Source organism: Brachyhypopomus gauderio, chromosome 4, assembly GCF_052324685.1.
Source record: "Brachyhypopomus gauderio isolate BG-103 chromosome 4, BGAUD_0.2, whole genome shotgun sequence".
Lineage (NCBI taxonomy): Eukaryota > Metazoa > Chordata > Actinopteri > Gymnotiformes > Hypopomidae > Brachyhypopomus > Brachyhypopomus gauderio.
Genome location: NC_135214.1, coordinates 29,587,885 through 29,612,807, shown reverse-complemented (window position 1 = coordinate 29,612,807; position 24,923 = coordinate 29,587,885). Strand labels below are relative to the sequence as shown.

Genomic DNA, 24,923 nt, shown 5'->3' with positions numbered 1-24,923 from the left:
AAAAGGACCACAACACATTTGTTAGTACCACACAAGCACTAATGCAAACAGTAAAGTCGACGGCATTTTAAATTAAAGCATAAAAAATGAATGAGTCCAGGTCAGCAAAACACAGAAGAGGAGACCCAATAAAAATAAAGCATGCAGCTGTAATTAGTGTTCCGCGCACTGCAGTGTTGTCTTTGATCTTACATGCACCCGGCAGTCTTTGCCGAAGGGGTGTTGAAGCTGTTTAGATTGTGAACATGCATACACCTTAGAAAGTAAGAGACAGAGCATGTGCAGAAAGCACATGCATCAGTGTCTTTGAACAGAAGATGAACTCATCCTGGCTGGAATCCTTATTTCTGAAGACGAGAGAGAGAGAGAATGATTTAAGACGTTAAACAATGCAAAGTGTGTAGTAGCCGAGTTGTGACTAAAAATGCATAACAGGACCACCCAGATGAAAAGCAGCACGCTTCCTCCCTTTTTACAGAAGCTTACAAATGCAGCTTGAGTGATAATAGCTCCCCCTTGTGGAAAGACCTTTTAAGCATTAGTGAGGTAAGGGAATGAGCGAGTCTCAAGCAGTCTGGTGGTTTGCATCTAGAAAAGACGACCTGCTGCAGTGCCAGAGCTGCACACGGGCTGTGAAGAGGTGTTTGTCAGCTCAGCGACGTGCTGACTGGCCTAAAGACGGTGTGGAGTCCTCAGAGTGCTGCCCACCATTACCATCAGTGTGTGGGGCTGGGACTGAGCAGTATTGTGCGCTTGTGTGTGATGGCTTTGGGTGTTTATAACTGATGGAGGAACTGAGACAATCTGGGGAGAGAGAGAGCGAGACAGACATCTGATATTATCCAAAAGGACCTATACACAGAAGATATTAAAGGTTTGTTGTCTTTGAAGGATGTGAAGTGTGCAACAAAACCCCCTAGAGAGTCACAAAACAAACTGTTCATTCAACACTGCAGGTATTAATTCAGCAGTGGGGTTTCTGCTGTCTGTACAGGTCTCCTCAGGAGTGCAGTGTGTAAGCAGCTTTCTTCCATGCAGAAACAGAGACACACCCTGTAGTTCCATACCCGAGCAGGAAACCTGTGGGATCTCCCTCAGACTCTATAATCATCTCCCTCCAACTTTCAACTCAACAATGAACAGCAAACAAGCAGCTCTATAGGACACAGGCACCATAGATGTTTGAGGAACAGAATGTCGCCATAGGGATAATTAATCTTAAAAACAACAAAAACACAAGTTATTTCACAACAGGAAAAGAGCTGAACTTTCTACTTCCTGTGCTATAAACCAAACTGAAAGAAGTTTGGCCTAAACACCTAGAATCCTGTACTAATAGTAATAGCCTAGATATTGACCAAGAACGTCACACTATGGAAACATCGTTTCAGACCGCAGTCCAGGGCCTTTTTACCTTTTAAGTATGGTCAATTATATTTCACAAGGTTCAAAGTATTTATTAACTTAGTTTCAATTAAAACATCTTACTTGAAGTTGTCCAGTTTTGTTTGTTTACACTTACACTTTATTTCTCATCATTCGTTATTTGAAGCTCGGCGTGACCGAGAGGCGGAGGCAGATTCTGAGAGGAGTGAGAGTTATTGAAGGCAAATCCTAAATCAGGGTCGTTATGACAGTCCAAGGTCAGTTCATCTTCATTCTCTGAAGTGGAATACATGATTAAAAATAAGACAGCAAAACACTAAAACAATAAATCAACCTGCTACGATGCAGTATATAGTCTGACTGACTGAATACACAGGAAACTACCAATAACTATAGAGACTAAAACAAGCAAAGATGAGCTACAAGAAACATGGGGTTTAAATACTAATACTAAACGGGGTTTAAATACATGTACTAACACAAAGGAAATGAGGAACAGGTGGAACCAATAAAATCGGACACAAAGAAACAGGAAGAGAAAAGCAAAATAAAGACATGAGGGCAGTTACTACAGAGCAACGCCAACAGCAGGGAATCGCACATTATTTTTCCATAAATGCTGGTTTAACTGCCTCATTTAGTTAGCCAATTATTTTAACTTTAATCATATCAATAATTCATTGTTTAACATTATCTATTTTACCATTTTATTTCCAGCAGAAACTACATTGAAGCATGCAGCAAATCTGTCTAACTGGTTCATCTTTAGTTTAGTTTATACTGAGATGTTTAGGATACTTGTTTTATAAAATGACCAGATAACTTAAAAAAAAAAAAACTTAATAGAGAAACTCGTTAAAGCCTGATTACTGAGCAATGATTAATTTTAGAACTTAAATCATTGATAAAGCTTGTTGTGTTATGTGGTATCACAAACTTCACACTTATATTCATATGTGAACACATTAACACTAGTTGACATCAACAACTGACTGAATTGCTTTTTAAAAAGGAGGGGAAATAAATGTCATATGCTGTTAGATTAGTTCCAGTTTACCAAATAAGTATAACAGATAAATGCATGGCCACAAGACATCTAGTGATGGGCTGCGGTCAATGAAGACGTCATCAGGGTTTGAGTTTTTGGGATGCAACGTAGGCAACACTCCACCATAATATTATCAGAATGTCAACCCACATTGTGTAGACGAAATTTACAAACACTAGGGTCTGGAGCTTGGTTTTCTTATGGCTCGATAAGGCCATGACTTGAAGTGATATAAGGGAGAATGTATGAGTCTCAATGGTGAGAGTCTCAAACTCTGTGGCTAGGTGTGCCGTATGCGTGACAGTCCTTGAACATCTACTTTTGATGTAGGAGGCCAGTCTGATCCATGAGACCTCTGGGACTAACTTCACAAAGACTGAAGGAATAGAGCGAGCAGGTTACATCAGCACACACACAACATTCCCAACACACACACACACACACACACACGTCAGTTCAGTTCTGGCTACATTCTATTAGGAGCAGTATTATGTGTTCAAGTGGAGTTGGCTTGATAATGTAAATTCATTTCTGATTTATGAAGATCCTGTTTGCTCTATCCCACATTACTAGGCTGAAAAGTCCCCTGGGCTTTGTATACTCATTTCCACCCCTTCTCATTCAGGAGACCCTCAACATTATCAAATAGGAGAGCACACAATAAAATGCAGACACAATAAATCAATGAAACATAGGTAAGGCCTGAAGAATGGTTCCCTTTTCTCCTCCTCCTCATACCAATGACGAAGGCTTTGTTGAAGTGTGTGCCATACTTGTACCAAAGCAGCTGGCCAGCAGTGAAGATGGTGTGCATGCCGGCGGTGCCTCCGTTTTTTCCCAGTGTTCCCACTTTTCCCAGCATGCAGCTGTTCCTGCAGCTGGTGCTGGTGACGAGAGGGGGAGGGTTCATCCAGGGAGCCCTCACCGCTCTAACTGAGATGTTACATGCACATTATGTGGAAAACATAGGAAGAGTGTGTGTGAATAATATGTATATTGCTCACTTGGTGTGAAAACATGCTGCTGTACTGACTTATTTTAGAGAGACATACTGTACTGTGCTGTACTGACTTAATTAATTTCTTTTTAAATAATTTTCACATTGTTAATTAGGTAATTATGCTCACCTATATATATACACAATTGGCTGTTTGTATAAGCAAATTGTTTCAATACAAGCTCAATACAAGTACATTTCAATCTCAATTTACAAAATGCAGCCCTGGAAGATAAATGTCAGAAGGTTATCTATAGTTGTATGCTGCAACTTTGGTTTGACTCCAACATAACATCTGACTGGATATCATATGACTAATATTTATTTTGCTTTCACAGTGACACAATTATAAGATGATATAAATTTGAATCTATTAATGCCAATCCTCTCAAGCAAGAAAGTGGTGGACCAAGTAAACAGCAATAAATGAAGCTTCCAGATCACATTTCTTTCTGACAAAAATATTCGATTTTTCAGGAGCAGTATCCATATTTTGTCTGGTTCTGTTTTCAAGAATATATTACAAACACACAGAAAGTGGTCTACAGACTCTTACACAGCATAAACCACAGAAAATGAGGTTCTTGTTCAGAAAAAGCTTCTCAATACCTCAATTACCACCTATTGCCAGGGCCTTGTAGAAGAAGAAAAGAAGTGCCCACACTAGAACTTCATCTCTGGAATAGATGAGCCCAGAATGGCCTGTCACTCAATGTCCACTGATCAGGCCTCTGGGGCAGCCGGGCAGGTTGGTCACAGCTACACCTCAGATTGAACGTTTACTGCCTTTTATATGAGCAGCACAGCATCTTAAATAGCTAAATGTCTACTTTCAGCAAGCTGATGGTACACAGATATACAGCCTAAATTATGTTGCTCAGTAAAAACAGAAAGAAAAATCTCAGCAATTACAATAGGTTTCCCACACTACATGTGTGAAACCTAACTAATTGGAACTAAAACATCAGTGTTATGAATTCTGTACACATTGCTGTTTGTTTTATGAGAATCCTCTAACTAATCTTATAACTCATTTAGAAATAGAACTACCATGCTCACACGTATCTGTGTGTCCCTGACTCAGCGGTTGGTGGAATGAAGAGGACTCCAAAGGTGTCAGAGCCAGGAAGCATTAACAGACGGTGAAGCCGGCAAGACACCGACCTTCTACTGATGACCCAAGAAACAACAGGGTGTTACAATCACCGTTTGGACAGACATCATCGGTCATCTGAATATCCTCTCAATAACAAACAACTAGTAAGCATAAAAATAGCCTAGTAGCTTAGTACAACGACAAGAGAATATATTTTTTATTCCAATAGCAGAATAAACTACAGTTTTTGTCAGACATAAAGGACCTTGGGCTGCTCATCCTAAACCCTCCATTAACACCGCTGTCATGTTAAAGAAAGATACCTCATACAGGAATGATCACAGAGGTCTAGTTACTGATTTGCATTACATACATTTATTTAAATGAAATGTAATAAATAATTTTTTATTATTATAAAACGTTTTCTTCCTGTATGCAATCATGTAAATGTAACGTTCTCCGCACAGACTCAATAAGATCGGTAAGCTGTTACAGCAACAGACAGCATTATGGGAATTGTAGGCCAGGTTTGGTTAAGCACTATAGTGCTGGCTGCATATCTAGCCAAGTCGTTTCCATTTCCATTGAGCCATTCAAGTGCACATTCTGTGTAGTTATAGACAAATTAAAAGGATAGCAAGCACAAGTGACACAGTAGTTCTGAAATCATGGCTATTACACATTGTTCTAGTACATCTAATGAAATATTTTTTCTTATTAGTATACCGTTTATCATTCCTAAATATAGAACTTACAGTACATTTCTGTAAACCATAATGGTATCCCAATAACTCTTTTCTTCAACCATTTTTTGTAATTTTACAACTGGACAGAAGGGGGGCAGTGCAAACCAAGAGCTGTGTGCTTCACGTTCATAATGCTGCGCTCTTCTGCGTTGGATCCCAGCTCTATTCCTGCTCTGAGAATGAACTGCGTCCATTCATCATAGCACAAAACAACAACACCACAACACACTGGATACACACAATTGGGAAGCCATCAGTTCATGTAGTAAAGATTCAATTCATTATTAATTAAAAAACACACACGCATACACATACACACACAAACACAAACACAAACACACACACACACACACACACACACACACACACACACACACAAAACATGAAAAGCATGAAAACATCACGCTCCTCAAGGAGGAAGATTTTCAATACATTTATCTGGCCAAATCGGCTACTATGACCTTTCAGTAGGTTGTTAGATGTGTAAGAAAAGGAGCATGATATATTTGTTGGTGTAAAAAAAAAAGATTACTACAGACCACTCATTTGAAATCTGCACGTATCAACAAGCAGCCATAACATGACCACTACTGACAAAAAGCTCCAATAACACACTCCGAATGCATCAGAGCAGACAGGTAGTGTCGGAACACATGATGAAGACTGCAATTTCCTTCAGGATCAATACAGTGCTATCTCTCTGTTATCATAATCCCGCTGAAAGCCCAGGCGCAGTCCCACAGAAAAACCATGAAACCCTGGATCAAACAACAGTGGAATCAAAATGAATAATTTGCATACATTTTTGTAAGTCTAAAATGTTAAATAATTTCCTTTATTTACATATTTTAAAATACAACATAAAAATTATGAATATGCAGAATGAAAAATCTAAAAGTGGAATGCACACAAGGGTCGGTATGGGGTCGGTGTCCTCAGGGTGAAAGCTACTGTGAAGGCCAGGAGGAAACATTTAAAATGTCTTTAAATATATATAGAAAGACCTAGGCAGTCATCACATTTCTTTAGCTTAAAACCTGTTGCACTCAAAGGCCTTTTACAGCATGAGATTTGCTGACCTAGTTTGCATTGTTCCTTTGCTTTATTTATTTTCAGAGGTCCTGGAGAGGAAGTATCTTCTACAAAGCCGTGCTGAAGCACTGACTGTTCAGTATTCAGGGCAAAGCAGGAGAGTAAGGTCCACATTTTGTACTGCTGGAATTCTGGTAACGCTGTAACATCCTCAGGTAAAATGCGCCGTGCTGTGAAATTGAAAAATGGACCGTTCTCTAACCCTTCATACCGTGTGAAGTCAAAGCGCTGTAGTTTCTTTCACCTTCCCAGTATAGGATTTGGTGTTTTTTTCTTTTTTTTGCTAAAGCAAAGCATTCATCCGGATAACTGAGTTTGAATGACTGAGTTTGAACTACACCAGACCTCGTGAGCTTGTCTGCATGGCCTTCTCTTCCCAGCATGCCGTGGAGTGGACAGCAGCCTAAACCTTCACAGTGGCTCAGGTCATTTTCAGGGCGATATCACTGCGCAGCACGGAAGCTCCTTCCATCTGCCCCGTGGCTGACACCTGTCTCTCACTATTAGTGTGGTGAGTTACCACACAAGGTGACTGCAGACACACACACACCCACACACACACACGCACCACACATGTGCAGAAAATTGTTCTTTGTGGCCAAGAACACTTGCTGGCGTTGAAAGGAAAGAGAAAATGATCTTTTCATAAAACGGAAGCAGCTTGAAGAGGCGTGTGGGACGTTGGTTCTCTGCGGTAGGAGTGTGTAGCTCACACCTTACAGTGAAACTACTCATCCATTATAGAGTAGTGCCCACCTCTGAGAGGGAAGACTGATGTTAGAGTGTTTGTTATTCTCCTCCACTGTTACTGAGTCAGTGTTTGCTTGGCTGTTGTGGTGAGATGGAGACAGGGGTCATGGCCCATGGTGCCGAGGGGTATCCGTGGTGTGTAAGGGTCTCTCCATGTCTCCTCTCGTGGAGTTCTGACTGTGGGGAGGGCTACACATGCCCATCCGGGACTATGACCGGTTCCCCAAAGTCCCTGCAGGAGGAGGGAGGAGGGAAGGATGAATGATCCAGTTAAGCAGAGAAGCTTCGCTGGTGTCCCTAACACCCAACGGCCCCGCCCCCCCAAGCCCAACCGGTTCTGTCTGGTTCCGTCCGGTCGGATCAGCTTGGCGGGCCACTCTCACCTCGGCTGAGCAGCTGCAGGCTTCGTCGTTCCTCCTGCACCTGCAGCTGTAGCACCTGCTGGAGAAGCTCCTGTCTGAGAGTCTCCTGGACCAGGCCCCATCCTCTCCAGCTTCTCCCCGTTCAGCCTCAACAGGGCGCGGCCTGAGAAAGGCCGAAACACACACACACACACACACACACACACACACACACACACACACACACACACACACACACACACACCGCCATGCCGTCAACAGAGGGCTAGCACTCGCTCTGCATCTCGTGCTTCAGCTGTTGCTGTTGTTTTCTATCCTTTGTCTGGTACTTCACAGTGCATAGCAATAATAATGAAAGCATTCCGAACTTGATTATGAGTTCAAAAGTTTATCTAAACAAAGAAACAGGGCCGGCCCTTCCATTAGGCAATACAGGCAAATGCTAGGGGCGCCGTCTGTCCGGGTGGGGGGGGGGGGGGGGTTGGGTGCTCGTGTGCATGCGTTTTTTTTTCCTCTAAATGAATAATTAATAAATGTGAAAACAAGCAAAGTCCACAAAATCATAATGTAATTGTTTAATAATATTAGTAAAATTTATAATAATTATAATAACCCGCAAGTTTTAAAAGAAATATATATTAAAACACACAAATGCTCCTCAGTTAATTGCAGATGCACTTTTGAAATAATAACAATGTTGCAGTAGGCAAATTGCACTGATTTGCACTGGTGGTTGTTGTTTTTCATTTTTTATGTATTATTAATATTTAAAAGTTGTTCTCTGCACTTTATGTAAAATAGTTTTAAACATATTTTTTGTGCAAACACCTTTATATTTATTTCTTGTTGTCAGGGTACAGCCCCTGACCCCTCCCTTTGGGCGTGTGTTTATGTTGTCTACTACAGGGTTTCTCAACGGTGGGCCGCGGACCACCAGGGGCCGCGAAGCACCTTCTAGGGGTCCGCAGGGTCATCCTCTGAGGGAGCTACTAGTCTGTAGTGAGGACTTTAAATCATATAAATCATAAAAGTACACCTTAAAAATTTAATTTAGAACGATTACAAAAAAGTTAGATTAATAATGTTCAAATTATAATCATGAATATAAAACTACACTAAGAAAAAAAGCCCCGAAGTAATTACAATTAAACGTCATGGTTCAAGGCCACTGCACCCTTTTTTTCCAGACAGTTAACTAGCTAGCTAACGAGATGGAGAAGTTTTTGAAACGACACAAGAAAAGTGAACCTGTTCTTCAGAAAAAGTAAAAAATCCGCAAGTACGACCCAAACTACATCAAATATGGATTTGCGCAGGGGGAAGGAGGTGATGTTAACGAACTGCAGCTCCAAAAGAAAACAATTGTTTTCTTCACGTCGCTGTCCAAATGGGCCCTGAAACCTAGCTACCTCGTAGCCAGACATGTTGCACGGAGTAAAAAAGCTTTTACGATCGCTGAGGAATTGGTGCCCGCCGGCTGCTGTGGATATGTGCCTCGAGATGGCAAATAAAAAACTACCGAAGGTACCCGCTTTCAAATGATAATATAATTAGATGGATTGTTGACATGGGGGCTGATATAAAGAATTAAAGAAAGTCCACGTTATGTTGTGCAGCTAGACGAGTCAACGGATGTTAGCAACGCATCTTTATTGCTCGTTTTTTGTGATAACCCAAATCTCAAGTTTTCACTTTCAGCACTTAGTAATAAAAGCTAAAAACAGTTTTACACAAAAGTAAAAAAAATTTTCCTGGGGGGCCTTGACACTTTCTAGTTTGTAAACAGGTGGGCCGTAAGGTAGAAAAGGTTGAGAACCCCCTGTACTAGACGTCTGCGTCTGTGGATCTCGGCGATATTATGAGTGCGGTTGTGTCTAGTGTGTTCATCGGTCTCACCTTTGGCTCGTCTCGTGATCACTCGGGGCCAGAGGTGGGTAGGAACGCGTTACATTTACTCCGTTACATTTACAGTAGCTTTTTGACAAAAATGTACTTGTAGGAGTAGTTTTAATATGAAAGACTTCTACTTTTACTTGAGTAAATATGTGGTTTTACTCCGTTACAATCGGATTTGCGCCGCGCGCTACCGTTACTTTCGTTTTGTAAATAGGCCCTTTTCACAACAAACGGAAATACGTCACCGCCGGGTAAAACAAGTTCCGGTACTCGCAGAAGATAGTTGTTGTCAATTCACCTCAGCATGGAGCGTGTGTTTACTTCATCCCTGTCGTCGCTGCCGAGACTGAATTTTAAATACGTTTCCAGTATCGTTGGAGAACATTCAACAACGAACTGTTCCAAGTTAAATAGAGGCTACAAATTGTTTGTAGAATAATTTATTCACTTATACCAGGGTAAGCTAACACCAGCTAGCACTAGCTAGGTAACTATTATTTAAGGTATAGCTGGTTCCATTAGTCATCCTACGGAGTGGTAAAACAGTCTATATTATTATGATATATATTATAATATTACAAATGATACTGACAGCTTTAGTTAACAATATCTAGCTAGGTTAAGCTGGGCGTACACTGTGCGATTTTTGGCCCATTTTCAGCGATTTTTCACTCGTGCGACTATTTTTGCGATCGGGCTGAGTTTCGGCTCAATCGCGTGTCGTGCATCGTATAGTTTACACGGGTAAACAAGGAGCGATTCACACCTCACGACCAATTCCCAATCAGAAATCGCAGCGTCGCAAGAATATCAAACATGTTTGAAATTCAAATCGCTCCTCGTGAGAGTATCGCACTGTTGAAGCAGCTCCACGAGCCGACTCTCCCTGCGATTTAGTCGTAGTTTGAGCTGGAGCTAAGCACATGATTTAAAATATCGTACAGTGTACGCCCAGCTTTAGCAAGCCAAGGGACGTCAGCTATTGATTGTTTGGTTTACATCAGTATCAATAAAGTTCATGACACACACCAAGTTATTACGTGTTATTGTTTATTCAGTGTCCAATATAGTCGACAGCAAAGTGATGGTCAGAGCTGGATGCTACCAAGCAGAGCTGGATGCTAGCGGATCACAACTAGTTTCAGAGCCGGTTTCAGTGGAACAGTTGCTGTCCGCATTTGAAAGAGCAAACTCTCGACTAGTAGATGTTCGTGGTGTACTGCCAGCCGAGAGCTTGCTCTTTTCTAGCTAGATGCTATCGGATCACGGCTAGAAGCTAGCGAACCGGGCTAGAAGCTATCGGATCGGGGCTAGAAGCTATCGGATCGGGGCTAGAAGCTATCGGATCACGGCTAGAAGCTATCGGATCACGGCTAGAAGCTATCGGATCACGGCTAGAAGCTATCGGATCGGGGCTAGAAGCTATCGGATCGGGGCTAGAAGCTATCGGATCGGGCTAGAAGCTATCGGATCACGGCTAGAAGCTATCGGATCACGGCTAGAAGCTATCGGATCACGGCTAGAAGCTAGCGAACCGAGGCTAGAAGCTATCGGATCACGGCTAGAAGCTAGCGAACCGGGGCTAGAAGCTAGCGAACCGGGGCTAGAAGCTAGCGAACCGGGCTAGAAGCTATCGGATGACGGCTAGAAGCTACCGAACCGGGGCTAGAAGCTAGCGAACCGGGGCTAGAGCTAGCGAACCGGGGCTAGAAGCTAGCGAACCGGGGCTAGAAGCTAGCGAACCGGGGCTAGAAGCTAGCGAACCGGAGCTAAAAGCTAGCGAACCGGAGCTAAAAGCAAGCGGACCGGAGCTAAAAGCTCTCGGACCGGAGCTAAAAGCTAGCGGACCGGGGCTAGATGCTATCGGACCGGGGCTAGAAGCTAGCGAACCGGAGCTAGAAGCTAGCGAACCGGGGCTAGATGCTAGCGGGTAACAGCTAGATGCTAGCGGACGTACGTGTACTCCCAGCCGAGAGCTTGATCTTTCAAACGCGGACAGCAACTGTTCCACTGAAACCGGCTGGGAACAGTAACAATACTGGGAACAGTAACAGTACTGGGGACAGTAACAGTACTGGGCACAGTAACAGGGAACAGCACCAACTTTTAGCCGCGAGCTTCCTGCTATGTAGTCTGCAGCAGTGAAATGCTGGCTACACACAAAGATGCTCCGTATCACAAAGTTTTCCCCTCATCCCTCCTAATTGCACAAACCCATTTTCCTTTTCTGCTCGTCGTCAGCCGGAAAACCGTAGAAACTGAGATACGACTGTTTTTGCTTCGAGATCGAGCACCCTGGTGCACTGCAAAGCTCTTGTTATTGGACTCTGCCATTGTTTAATGTGTAACGGAAGTAACTTTACCCTGCAACGAGAGCTTCCGGAAGAAAAAAATGCGGAAGTGTGAAAAGGGCCTATAATTCGTCTTTTCAGTGAGAAGACTGACCGACGTCTCGTCACTTGAGTATGAGTGACCAATCAAATGAAGCCGGTCAATCACGTGATCACATACGCAAACTTTCTCCACCGGTAGCAAGAAAGTGACAGAAAAACCTACCGAGCATCCCTGACCTAATACAGCCAATGTTTACATTACAAACGTGTAAAAGGACAGCTTTATAATGCGCTGCAGGGTTGCCAAGTTTTCAAGATCACTTTTAGTGAGATTTAAACCGGGGTGGGGGTTGGGGTTTGGGTGGTGAACGTAAATTGTTGATATTATATCGCGATCTATCGATCGCCGGTGTTGGCGCCAGAGCGAACTAGTAACTCATTGAATCATAGATGTGGATCAGAGGTAAATAAACTAGATTTTTTTCGGCGTGAGAAATCGGATGTGTGGCGTGTAAACGTGTGAAGACAGTCAAATGCGTGTGTCTCACGCTCAATGCGTGAGAGTTTGCAACCTTGGCGCTGCCAATTGTGTGCAAACGGTGTGGACATTTCAGCCTACAAGAACTCAACATCAAATATGAGGAAACATGATGCGATAACGTTTGTATGATGTAATTATTAAATGTAACGCAGTGCAATACTAAAAACCAGTTCTCACACTGATTGTACACACTAGCAATATAGGATGATTAAGTCTGCTACAAATTGAATCAGTTGGTGTCAAGTTGTAGCTACACGTATTGGCTGACAGTCTCATCAGTTAGTGCCTTTGTGGAACACATTAAAGTTACACAGGCCTAATAATTAGGAACAAACAAAAATACATATTATTTATAATAAATAATTTATTTTTATTATTTATATTATTATAATCATTATTTTTATCATTAAAAGTCATTGGTTTCCCGTAATTCAATTTCCCATGATGTAATTTACTGACACGAGACAGTACTCATGCATTTACTCACTACTTGAGTAGCTTTCAGGCCTGATAGATTTCAGGCGCCACGCCGGAATTCCGGCGTACCGACATGTCCGCGAGAAAAAAAAAAATTTGAGGGGGGGAAAAAATCCGTCAAATCATAATGATAAACCACACCCGACCGCGCGCATGCTATCTGTTTTGAGGCCGAATATGATCCTTATGATCCTTACGAGGTTCCCAAGTTACGATTTTTCGTGGTTACTACACATCTCCCATTTACTGTATAAAGCCTCGTTTGGACCTAAGTGGTTGTGCGTCGTAAACGGAACTTGGTGTTTGGTGTGTGCGGCGTCAGGATTAGTTAAACGCAGCTATGGATAAAGGTATTGGCCAAAAGACTAGCTTTAGGATAGGATAACTGCGTATAGTACGTTATTTACGTACAGTATGTACGTATGTTCCGATTTTACACCGAAAATCGATTTACGACGGATCAACGTCGTAACCCGTAGACCACCTGTATTTCAGACATCGGAAGAGCTTCAGAGGTAGATACAAGATAAATTCAGTATTTTATCTTTACTCTGATTAAGTTAAATTTTTATCAGAAATATAAGAGTGTTTTCTTTTGAGCCGGTACAGGTGGTCAGACGATCTGGTTCATTCCTGGCCGCCTTACGGCGTAGGTGTAATACATGAACAAAAGCACAAAATGTATGTCCTAATAAACAACACAAAATATTTATTAAATTTATTAAATTTTTATATAAAAAAACTAACTATAATCATAATACTTGTTATTCATTTAACTTTATTTGCATAATTACTTTGAGTTGTCTGGTATCCTATAATTACTAACAGTAATGAATAAATAATTAATTTATTCACAATAAATATTAAATTATTTCACATAATGATTACCTGACTTATTTATTATTAATTAATTTAAAGATTAATTATTAAATATTCTAATAATTAATTCCCCCCCCCCCCCCCCCCCCCCCGCTCAGAAAAAGTTCAGGCTCAGGAATTTTTCCCACTATCACCCCTGAGCTTTTAATCAAAGTACTTTTTTACTTTTTACTCAAGTAATTTTTGGGATGCATACTTTTACTTTTACTTGAGTAAACATTTGGTTCAAGTAACTGTACTTTTACTTGAGTAAAATTGTTGAATACTCTACCCACCTCTGCTCGGGGCTAATGTGGTTTGTCCCTATTTAATGTGCGGATCGCGCAGTGTCCCGGGCTCGTCTATGTCAGAGTCATTCATGTGACCACTTGAGTGTTTAAACGTGCGCTGTATGTTTATGTAAATAAATGTGTATGTGTGCAAGGAAGTGTGCAAGGAAGACTCGTTGCCTCATCCTTCTCCCAAGCACCCATCATCACACTTGTTATATGGTAATATTTATAATTCATTTGCTTTTTATTTGTTTCTTTAATACTGATACAATCAACCCGATGATTGATGATGCAGGGGGCAGCAAACAGAATCTCGCCTAGGGCACCACATTGGTCAGGGCCGGCTCTGCAACGAAAGCATTGTTTCATCCCATTCTTCCACAGCTACTAGAATAGAAAGGAAAATCCCACTGACTGGAAGCAGACTTGAAATGAAAATCTAGAGGACAGTTGTTGATATTCTGTCAGTGAATGTATGAAACACAAGGGGGTTTAAATCTGCCTTTACAACATCCCTCAAAGCAGGACAGGCTCCCTCACCCAGCCTTCTTTCCTGATGTCCTTCCCCACACCATCCCATTTCTGACAGACTTTGTGGAAAAGTCAGACAGCAGTGACCCCAGTGGACCTCAAACCCGGATCGTTCTGTGTTTTTTTTTTCTCTTCAGAACCGTAACGCACATTTCCCCTCCAGAGTGAGCGGCTGTGTAACGGCACATTGCCACAACTGCCTCCCTCCCTGACTGCCATGCACTGGTTGCATCATGCATCATGCTGCCTGAGGGAGTGGCCAGCCTGCAGCCATCCCATGGCCGAGGAGTCCAGCCAGCTCCTCGCGCTGATGCTTTAAGAACGCCCGTGTTCCTGGAGAGCAAGCCACTACGTCATCGTATTTCTCCTTCCTCTCTCTCTCCTCTCTCTCTCTCTGTCACTATGCCTAATTTTCTGCATCTATGTCTCTCTCTCTCGTATGTCTCTCTCTCCTCTCTCTCTCTCTCTCTCTCGTTTGTCTTTGGCTCACAGCCCTTCCCTCTCTCTTTTACAGCCCACTGGAGATTCTGATGCTTTGTGTCCAATTAGAGGGAGAGGAGAGACCAGAACAGGTCCCGCTGCAGCAAGCAGGACTGGGAACAGCCTGAGGACACAAGCGGGGGACTTATGCATCAAGGGCCTTACACACACACCAGGCATCTTACACACACACACACACACACACACACACAACACACACACACACACACACACACACACACACACACACAACACACACACACACACACACACACACCACACACACACACACATACATCAGCACACGTGCACACCCACACACCCACACATCCATGCCCATACCCAAACCCATGTTGTGTTAATTATACAGTCAGTTACACTGTGAGCATGCACTCATATCAAAAGGAATGTTTTACTTCTTTCAAACATAAGTATTTGCATACATGTACAGACACAAACCGCTCCAGGCTACGGTTCACACTGGTAATTTAAGAAACGACACAATCTTCCCTCGTTAGGCTTTACTAATGATTTGGGGATTCTGTGCTTCCTTGATCCTTTCTGGAAGACCAAAGACCCTGACAAAGAATTAACTCCCGGGTCACTCTCCATGTATAATAACCATGGATCACAGAACCACATTAATGGAACTGTCCTTATTTTAAACACATGCTTATGAGCTGTCATTAGGGAGCAGAGCTTTTTAAGATGCACAGCACACCAGTCCATGGAAACACACTGCTAGGTACAGCTGCTTATTACTACTGCACAGGTTATTGTGGTTTTGATACTACAGTGGGCTTAATACTTAATACTATGGGTTTGATAGTACAGTGGGTTTGATACTAGAATGGGTTTGATAGTACAGTGGCTTTGATACTAGAGGGGGTTTGATACTACAGTGGGTTTGATACTAGAGGGTGTTTGACCCTACAGTGGATTTGATACTAGAGGGGGGTTGATACTACAGTGGGTTTGATACTAGGTTGATACTACAGTGGGTTTTGATACTAGAGAGTGTTTGACTCTACATTGGGTTTGATAATACAGTGGGTTTTATACTAGAGTGGGTTTAATACTAGAGGGTGTTTGATACTACAGTGGTTTTATACTAGAGGGGGGTTCATACTACAGTGGGTTTAATACTAGAGGGTGTTTGATACTACAGTGGGTTTGATGCTAGACGGGGTTTGATTTTACAGTGTATTTGATACTACAGTGGGTTTGATACTAGAGGGGGTTTGATACTACAGTGGGTTTGATACTAGAATGGGTTTGATACTACAGTGGGTTGATACAACAGTGGGTTTGATACTAGAATGGGTTTCAAACTACAGAGGGTTTGATACTAGAGGGTGTTTGATACTACAGTGGCTTTGATACTAGAGGGCATTTGATAATACAGTGGGATTGATACTACAGAGGGTTTTGATATTAGAGGGTGTTTGATACTACAGTGGGTTTGATACTAGAAGAGGTTTGATACTACATTGGGTTTGATACTAGAGGGGGTTTGATATTACAGTGGGTTTGATACTAGAGGGGGGTTGATATTACAGTGGGTTTGATGGTAGAGGGGGTTTGATATTACAGTGGGTTTGATACTACTACTACTACTACCGAACTTCGAGACCTGAGGAGCTTGTTCTTTGCAGACCTGAGAGTGTTTTCTAGTGTGTAAAAGGGCTCTGAGGTTCTAAGATACTGTGGTGATATCACACTCCTCTAGAGCTCCTGAAAAGTGGTAAAGCCGGAAAACAGTGACCTTTAGCCACAAGGCTAAACTTTCTGTCTCTCTGTATAAAACACATTTGTCTGAACATGACAGGAGGCTTGGCTAAACTGGTTGTATGTCTTTTAAATGGATTGTTGTACATAAAACGCACTATTTGTGATTTATATTTTAGACTGCAATGAGAACAGTATCTGATGTACACTGGCAATGACTATGAATATTCGCATAATGATATTTTAAGGAATTAATGTGATGCGAATCGTCATTGTGTCCCTGTGACAGACAGTAGAAAGGCTGAAGGACGCACCTGTGATGGCGTGGTGGGAGAAGGCCTCCACGTAGGTCAGGTAGTTGTGAGGACAGTGCTTCTTTAACCACTTACACACATCTTGCTGGGACCACAAGACCACCGGCCTGGACAGACTAGGTAGGGTGGGACTGGTGTGGTAGACAGAGTACAAATCTCCTGCGTAAAGCTGAGAGAGAGAGAGAGGGGGGGGGGGGGGGGGGGGGGGTGTGATAAGACAATTTGAATGAAATGGCAGAAAAGTAGGGCTACATTCCAAGAGGTGGCTTTGTGCATGTGGTGATTCATATATCAAAGCTTGTTAGGAATGCATTTCCGTGGCACAGCAACAAGGACACACGCCCACACACACACACCCACACACACCCACACCCGCACCCGCACACACAAGCACGGCTTCTCCTCTTGACTGGTCGAGCAATGCGCTGTGACGGTGATAACATTCAAACAGCTGCTGGCAGCTCTTGGAAATAAACTTCATTCTCCCCTTGTAATAGCAGCGTTCCACTCTGCGCTCTGTCCTTAATTAAGATGGATCATTTCATCTCAGGCAGCCGTCTGATTGGCCCGATGGAGGGATACCGCCCACGATGCCATAAATAGAGCTTGTTAAACGAAGGCCATTTAAACAGTGCTTAGTATCCTTCACCCCTGTGCCAGCACAGATGTTGCCACAGGCGACCCCGTAGTGCACTACCATACTTCAACTGCAGAACGGAGCTCGGTTCTAAACACCCCTTAACGTCTGAATGATTGGAGGGCTTGAAAAGATTCGCCATCGCGTTTCAGATTCTTTTCAAACCTTCCTCATCGCTCAAACACTTGGATGGAACCAGAGACTGCTGGGTACACAGCAAATTACAGGATTTATGCATATATTACTTTACTGAAACATACATTTTAAGGCTTGGTTAGTGAAGAAGAACTTGTGTCACATAACATAGCCTAATATCCATGAACTGTCCCCTGATTGCAAAAAGCTTTAGTAGGGTTTTGAATCTCTGACAAGTTTATGCCTTTGGTGTTGTTATTATGCACTGCCAATCTATTGCTTTTAATTTGTCATATCACTCATGCACACAAAGACCCTTCAATTACTTCCATTACGTTCTACTGTTCTTTGCATTTCCTTCTATTTATTCTGCTCTTCTATCCAATTAACTGCCATCTGTGTCTGTTTTTGGTCTGACTCAGTCCCATTCATCTCCAATTTCCTTTCCCCTTCACAGTTTGTGCCCCACAGTTTTCTCTCTTTCTCTCACTTTCTCTCTCCCTCTCTCTCTCCTTTCTCTTTCTCTGTCCCACTCTCACACACTCCCCAATACCCTATTTTAACTGCAGTCTTCACTCTTCAGTGGCCCTAGGAAGATCTTTCATTTGCAACAGCAGAAATGCATACGCACGCACGCACGCGCGCACGCGCACACACACACACCCACACACACACACACACACACACACACACACACACACAGAGAGAGATAAGCCCAATGCCCTGTAAGAACCCAGCTGCCTACATATGCCTTTCTCCATCCCGTTCATTCTCCCTCCAGTGCTCTGGCTGGAACTGTAAGGTACATGACGTGTGTGTATAAACAGCACCAGACCCACTGATCAAAGCCACTAGAGATGACAAGAGGAGAACATTTGGCTCAATGGTCACTGTACACCCATCTGCAGCGTACGGGCCCGAGCCTGCGTCTCCGCTCCCTTCTGCTTCCCATTTGTTTGTTGCTGTTAGCCAAATACCCTGTTTGTCCCTCACTGAAGAGCTATTGACTGTTCTTCTGAAGTATTTATAGAATACAGTCATGCGCAATAGAGATGGAACCTGGCAGAAGACTTTTTATCCTGCTCAACCTGTTATGCTCCTGGAAAGACAGACATAGAGTGAAAGAATGAAGGGGAGAATGAGAGAGAAATATATATTAGCACCCCTGTGCTTAAATAATTCAAAACCCCTTGAGTAACATTTACAATTGCCATTACTAGAACAATGTGCAAATACCCCACCAACACCTATTACTGTAATCGCCACATATCTGTAATAACCCTAAACCCTTTTAGCAGTAATTGAAGAGCTAGTTTGAGCAAAACATTAGGAAGTTGCATCATTAGAGGCAGTAATTGTATCGACCCAATTCACACTCCCTGGCCTGTCTGGAAAAGGCAAAGGGAAAGTTTCAGTATTCATAAATCAGGATTAAAATTAAGGCTCAGGATTAACGATCCAGCATCCCAGGGGTTCCTGTTTGGATTCTGCGTGAGAGGTAAATTAGAATGATGGTTTAATGAACTGGAGCTTTTGATCATAGATTCCCTTTCAGGCCAATCAAAGATAAACTACTGGAGCTGTCCTGCTCTGATCAGACACCACAGATTGCATTGCCAGCCCAACAGCACATTGCCATAGCCAGTTCACACACCCTCCCCACCCCCAGCTGGAGTTCCCAGTCTAACTACACCAGAAGAGCCAGACATACAACAACCGAGTGCAATCTATTCCAAAATCATCATTGCATGGCTTTTACCCAGAGTTCTATTTTTCTAATTACCTAAATAGCCTTGAAGATCTCGAAGAGCCTTGATGTACTTGAAGAGGCTAAATCGTTCTACTTTATAATAAGATGCTAGATATATTACATATTATAATTATATAAAATTATATATAATAATTTTTTTATATCTACCTTATCAGGAGGGGCTAAGATGTTTCTAATCATCAAAACACCCATGAAGACCCTTTTATGTACAATATACTGGAAAACAGATATAAGTCAGAGCTAATGGCTCCATGGAACAATCTGGAAAAATGTAATGAGAATATCCACACACCAAGCATTTAGTGAACACAAAACATATCTGTGAGGAGACGGCACTTCAGGTCATTTAATGGTAGAGATTTTTTTAAAACTCAATTAAGACCATGAGCAAAAGAAAATGTATGATCTATAACCCATATTGATATATGTGTCTCTAATAATTACTTCTGAATAAAGTCAATTAAGAGCATTCTGCATACCCATTAAGATAACGTACACTAGCTTAGATTACCACTATCAGTTTAGCACATTATTAGGCAGCCGTACAGCACAGTGATGAACAGGAGTGTGTGCTTTGAATGGACTTTGGGCATGACTTACGGCCTTATGGAAGTGAGCCCATAGGACAATGATTTGTTAATGTGGAAACATAAATGTGAAGACGTTCGGTACAGACATCAGAGCCAGCGTCTGTGGCCAAAAAACCCCGTCGTCCATCACCAGTGCTGGCGAGTGTGGAGGCTCCACGGGCTATTTAAAGGCTCTGGGGTGCGAGAGTGTCTGGTTTGCTCCACCTCCAGACTCTGCCGCGCTTGGGCCACTGTCCACAAACAAACTCCTGATTTGAATGTGGAGGTTCGGGGGGGGGGGGGGGGGGGGGGTGAGTGAACAAGAGGCAACCAGGGAGAGAGAGGGACAAAGAGGGAAAGAAATAGCGGTCAGGAGGGGGGAGGGAGAAGAGAGAGAGCGATAGAGAGAATGGCCATTTCTGCTTTTTCCTCTGCGGCGCTCGGCCTTTCTTATTTGTGGCCGAGTCTTTGCCCGGGCGCGCAGCAGACAGGACGAGGGCAGGCGTGCAACATGTCGGCCACCTTAATAACGCAAAGTCAAGCTGGGGATTGGCCGGCACTAAACACCCCCTCTCCCACACCACTGCTTTATGGGTAAAGCGTGGACAGGAGCCATAAAGAGAGTGGCTCATTAAGGCGTGGTGGTGAAGAATGAGAGCGGATATGGAGGTAATAGATGAACAGCTTAAAGGTTGCAGATTTCTCACACCGGTTAAGAGGTTTTCAACGTCGTACAGTCCTTCTCTTTTGTAATAAAAGGGGATGTCGTGCATGTGTGTGGTATAGAGAATGCATTTTAGCACAAAAATTGCAATATTTTACAGCCTCTTGATCTTCAGGACGTGTTCTATGGTCTAATAAATGCCAGCTTTAGCTATGAGGCGACTGGGGATGATACACCCATATCTCTGCCTGATGCTCTGCCTCAACATGAAATTATATAACTTTATTGCATATAACCCCTTAGGAATAAACCTTGTACAGACCTTATGGATTGTTCAGAAATTTTCTACCTTTTCATGCCAATATGTGATGGACTTCTGTCACTTAGAGCCAACAATAGCAGGAACAACAGAAGTTTCATCTGTTTCATGAGCTTATTGGATACTTCTTTTGCATGTGGGCCTATATATGAAGAAGCCACAGACGTCCAGGCTGACGTGTCACTATACCATCTCTCTGGAAACACAGGCACGTTCGGCTGCGGGCGGTTACCTGCCGGCCCTCGGTTCCCGGCTGCTGCAGCAGTTTGACGGTGCGGCCGCCCGCTGTCTTGTGCCCGCGGCCCTCGTGCCACGTGAGGTTCCCGCCCGCGCAGCGACTCAGGTGGTGCTTGAAGTCCTCCGGAAGGGCCTTGTACTCCACGGCGGGGCGGCAGAAGCTGAAGCTGGAGGCAGCTGTGATGGGGTGAGACGGAGGGATGGCGTGAGAGTTTGACAGACACACATCCAGACAGTCGGAGCTCTGCGCCGTCGGGGACGCCTGTGCTACGCTCTCACTAGGGAGCGCCGTGCTTTTCCATGCGGGAGGGCTGTAAAAACTATCGCAGGGAGGCCGTAAATACTTTCCATCAAAGTAAAGACTAGCATATGCGCCTGCGTTCATGTTAGAGAGTTTGGCAAAATGTGCAATGGAAAACTTGAGGTGTTATTAAGAGGAAGTGTTGACACAACAAAAGCATGTAACCAAAACCATGTAACCAAGAACCAAGGGGATGCCCAGAAACTTATCGCATGGCGTGTGATCTTGAAAAGCCGTTGGTGCACTGTAAATCCCTTCTTCGTGTCACACTTCTGTGTAAGCCGGGGGAACCAGCCACTTTGAACTCGCACACAGACGGCCGCGACTCGAAATCTGGCAAGGTCGAATCGAATTTTACACGACAGCTCCTGCATTTGAAGGGGTGGAGAGGAGTGCCATGGTTCTGAATGGTGCCGTGTTCTTTCTGTGTGTTATTGCTGCCCTGTTTCCTCACATCCGCCCGTGGCGTTCCACAGCTGTGAGGGGCGCAGCGCAGAACAAAGGCTCTCGCGGAATTCGCCTCACGCAACAGATGATGGCCGATCCATAACAGTGTCATCCGTGTTCACTGCCAGATGCAACGGGAAGCCGTGCTGGCCAGCGGAGCCTGTCCAAAGGCGAACGTGCACGCGTATGCGGTGGGCTGCCTCGCTGTTAGCCTGTGCTCATCGCTCGTTTCTGCCATTTAAGAGGCTGTCTTAGGGGAGAGAGGCCGGAGTGCTTGATGAGGACTCATGCATTAAAATCTCACCCCTCTAATTGACACTGGTGTCATTGCACAAGTGAGGACAGCCAGTCCACTGTGACAATGCAAGGTGCGTGCGCGCATGCGTGTGCCTGTGTGTGCTTGTGTGTGCTGAGACACGAAGCAAGGATGCTGCCTGTGATAAAAGGGATCTTTTTTGCTCTCTTGTGTGTCTGCTTGCTTGCCTCCCCAATACGCCCCCTCCCCTGATCTTCACCACCCAGCCCAGACCTACAAAGGCGGTTCTCATCAAGGCCGTTAGTCAGATCGCTGTCTGGCCGCTGTACACACCATTCACTTTGGACTGGGAGTCGCAGACTAACAAAGTGTCTTTCATTACAGGCCTCTGAAGTGTCCATGGGAGAGACATGGAATGTGTAGAAATGTGTAATTGAAAGCCATGGCATATTAAGCCATGAGAAAAACTGAAACGTGTTTCCTTAAACAACAGGAATGAAACTAGTAACACTGACTGGTGAATGCACTAAACATTTGTTGTAGCCTCAAATGTTAGATGATGATGAAGAATGAGAGGCTAAATGGTACAGGCAGTTAATAAATACGTTGTTCATATCATCGTTGCTATTGCAATACAGAAAAACAGCAGCACATATTATGAAAATAAAATAAGTACAATTATGTCTGCACTGTGACACAAGTTGATTAAAATGGATGAGTCAGGGGATCACTGTGTCCACTCCACAATTTCACTCTTTCGTACATCAAGTTAACGGAACACAAATATATCCCACAAAAATACCTCTGATACCAAATAGCGTCTTAGATCTACTGGCAAAACTAATCAGGCAGTCCTTTATAGCAGCCATGTGAACTAGTGCTGGCACTAGAGCAAGAGGCTTTGAACTTCAGAGGACAAGTGACATGCAACATCTGTGCAGAGTAATGAGCTCGGAGAGGGAGGATGAGGCACGACTCCAGCCTGCCCCTCCAGCTCTCACGCGCTTAATTATCGACGCAGAGTGAATATGCCAACATGCCAACCGCCACTAAAGCCGCAGAGTGCAGGTATGTGAATTTGCTGATAATAGTGCCGAAGTTCCCCTTGGGTCCAGGTCATGTACCTGATATTTGTGTGTGTGTGTGTGTGTGTGTGTGTGTGTGTGTGTGTGTGTGTGTGTGTGTGTGTGTGTATTCATAGGTGGGTGGGCTGTGAGAACGTTGCAAGTTCAGACCTGGCTGACAGCCGCGCTGCGATGACAGATCAGCAGCGCGGGTTAACACCTTGTAATCTGCAGAACAAGCTCTAAGTGAGTCAGTTCTAATGAGGAGACGCTTCTCCCATTCATTCTGGAATGAAAATAGAAGCAGCAAGGACGAGAGAGCGCAGCCTAAGAACTATCGCGCATCGGGAATCATTCAGAAACCACTAAACAGTCTCACTAATGCACGCCATACATTCTCTGTATTACTGACAGTAAAGTATGTATTCGACAACAGATCATTCTTCAAAGTTCCAATACAACGACATTTTCGTCGCAATATTTTTTAATTAGTTGAAATGGTGGAGACCTAACGGAGAGCGAGACTTAATTCTACTCAGTGGAGGTCAGATTACCACAACACAAAAACACCACAAAGTAGGTTACAAGCATGAGCGACTTTAAAAGTGTCACTCACTAAAGCTTTAAACCCTTATGGACGATTTAAATACGAATAATTTCTGAAACATTATATATGAAAGGTGTGTAATTATATGCATTAGCCTTCACAATAATTAACACTCACATACTAACTAATAATAATTATAATCACACGTTTTTGTTTCAGAGAAAGCAACATAGAAACCACGCTACAGTTTCGTCAGTCAGTAGGTTTGAGATTATCTGTCAAAGGTTGTCGCAAATGTAAACTGAAAAAAAAATGGGCTACACAAAAAAATGACAGTTTACAATAAAAAAAAATCCTTTACCGTCCACAGCCATATCAACGTTTCGGGCTCGACTTCCTCTTAAAGAAAAGGTTGTGAGGTGAAATATTCCATTTTACTCTGTACGATCGGACCGATTACAGCCTATCAGTTTGGCAGGTATTTCCAGCGCGCGCAGCGGCAACTCCCCTCGCTGCGCAGCGAGAAGGGCGAGAGGAAGATTTCGGCGCGCCAATCAAATACTTGCGGTACGGCGAAGGTCTGAATAGCTCCGCCCATCAACACAGGTGACGGCCATGTCAATCACAAGGAGCACAGAGCATCCTGGATTCTGAGGACCGAAAACCAAACAAGCAAACAAACAAAAAACAGTCAAACAGTTTTCTATCTGAATCTAACAGTCCTATTTATGTGAAACAGGTGTTTACGCATCAAATTGTTTTCCCGAAAATGATTGGACGTTAAAATGTTTTTTCTTCGAATGTCATTTACTTTTTTGAGCTTACTACTAAGGGTCAAATACAGTGTAATCTGCAGCATATTCAAGTTTTTTTTAGCAAGCCATTCCAGTACTACAGTTGTTAGTCAAGCGGAATCAACAGCGCATCAGCCTTCTTGCCTTTGTTGTTATTTTCCCTCGGGCGATGTGCACGCTCAAGTGGCAGTGCAGCGCAAACCCACGCGCGCCTATTCTTATCTGTGGAAAGCCCCGGTGGTATAAGGACGGGA

At 43.4% G+C, this 24,923-nt stretch overlaps 1 protein-coding gene across 1 annotated transcript; it reads right to left on the bottom strand.

The window, feature by feature from the left end:
* Positions 1 to 7,460: 7,460 nt before the first annotated feature.
* Positions 7,461 to 24,739, bottom strand: samd10a (sterile alpha motif domain containing 10a). The gene is given in 5 exon segments (XM_077003659.1): positions 7,461 to 7,595; positions 7,597 to 7,640; positions 16,929 to 17,097; positions 21,256 to 21,437; positions 24,237 to 24,739. Coding segments are annotated over 5 exon segments (528 nt in total). The 5' UTR covers positions 24,250 to 24,739; the 3' UTR covers positions 7,461 to 7,475.
* Between the last annotated feature and the right edge of the window lie 184 nt (positions 24,740 to 24,923).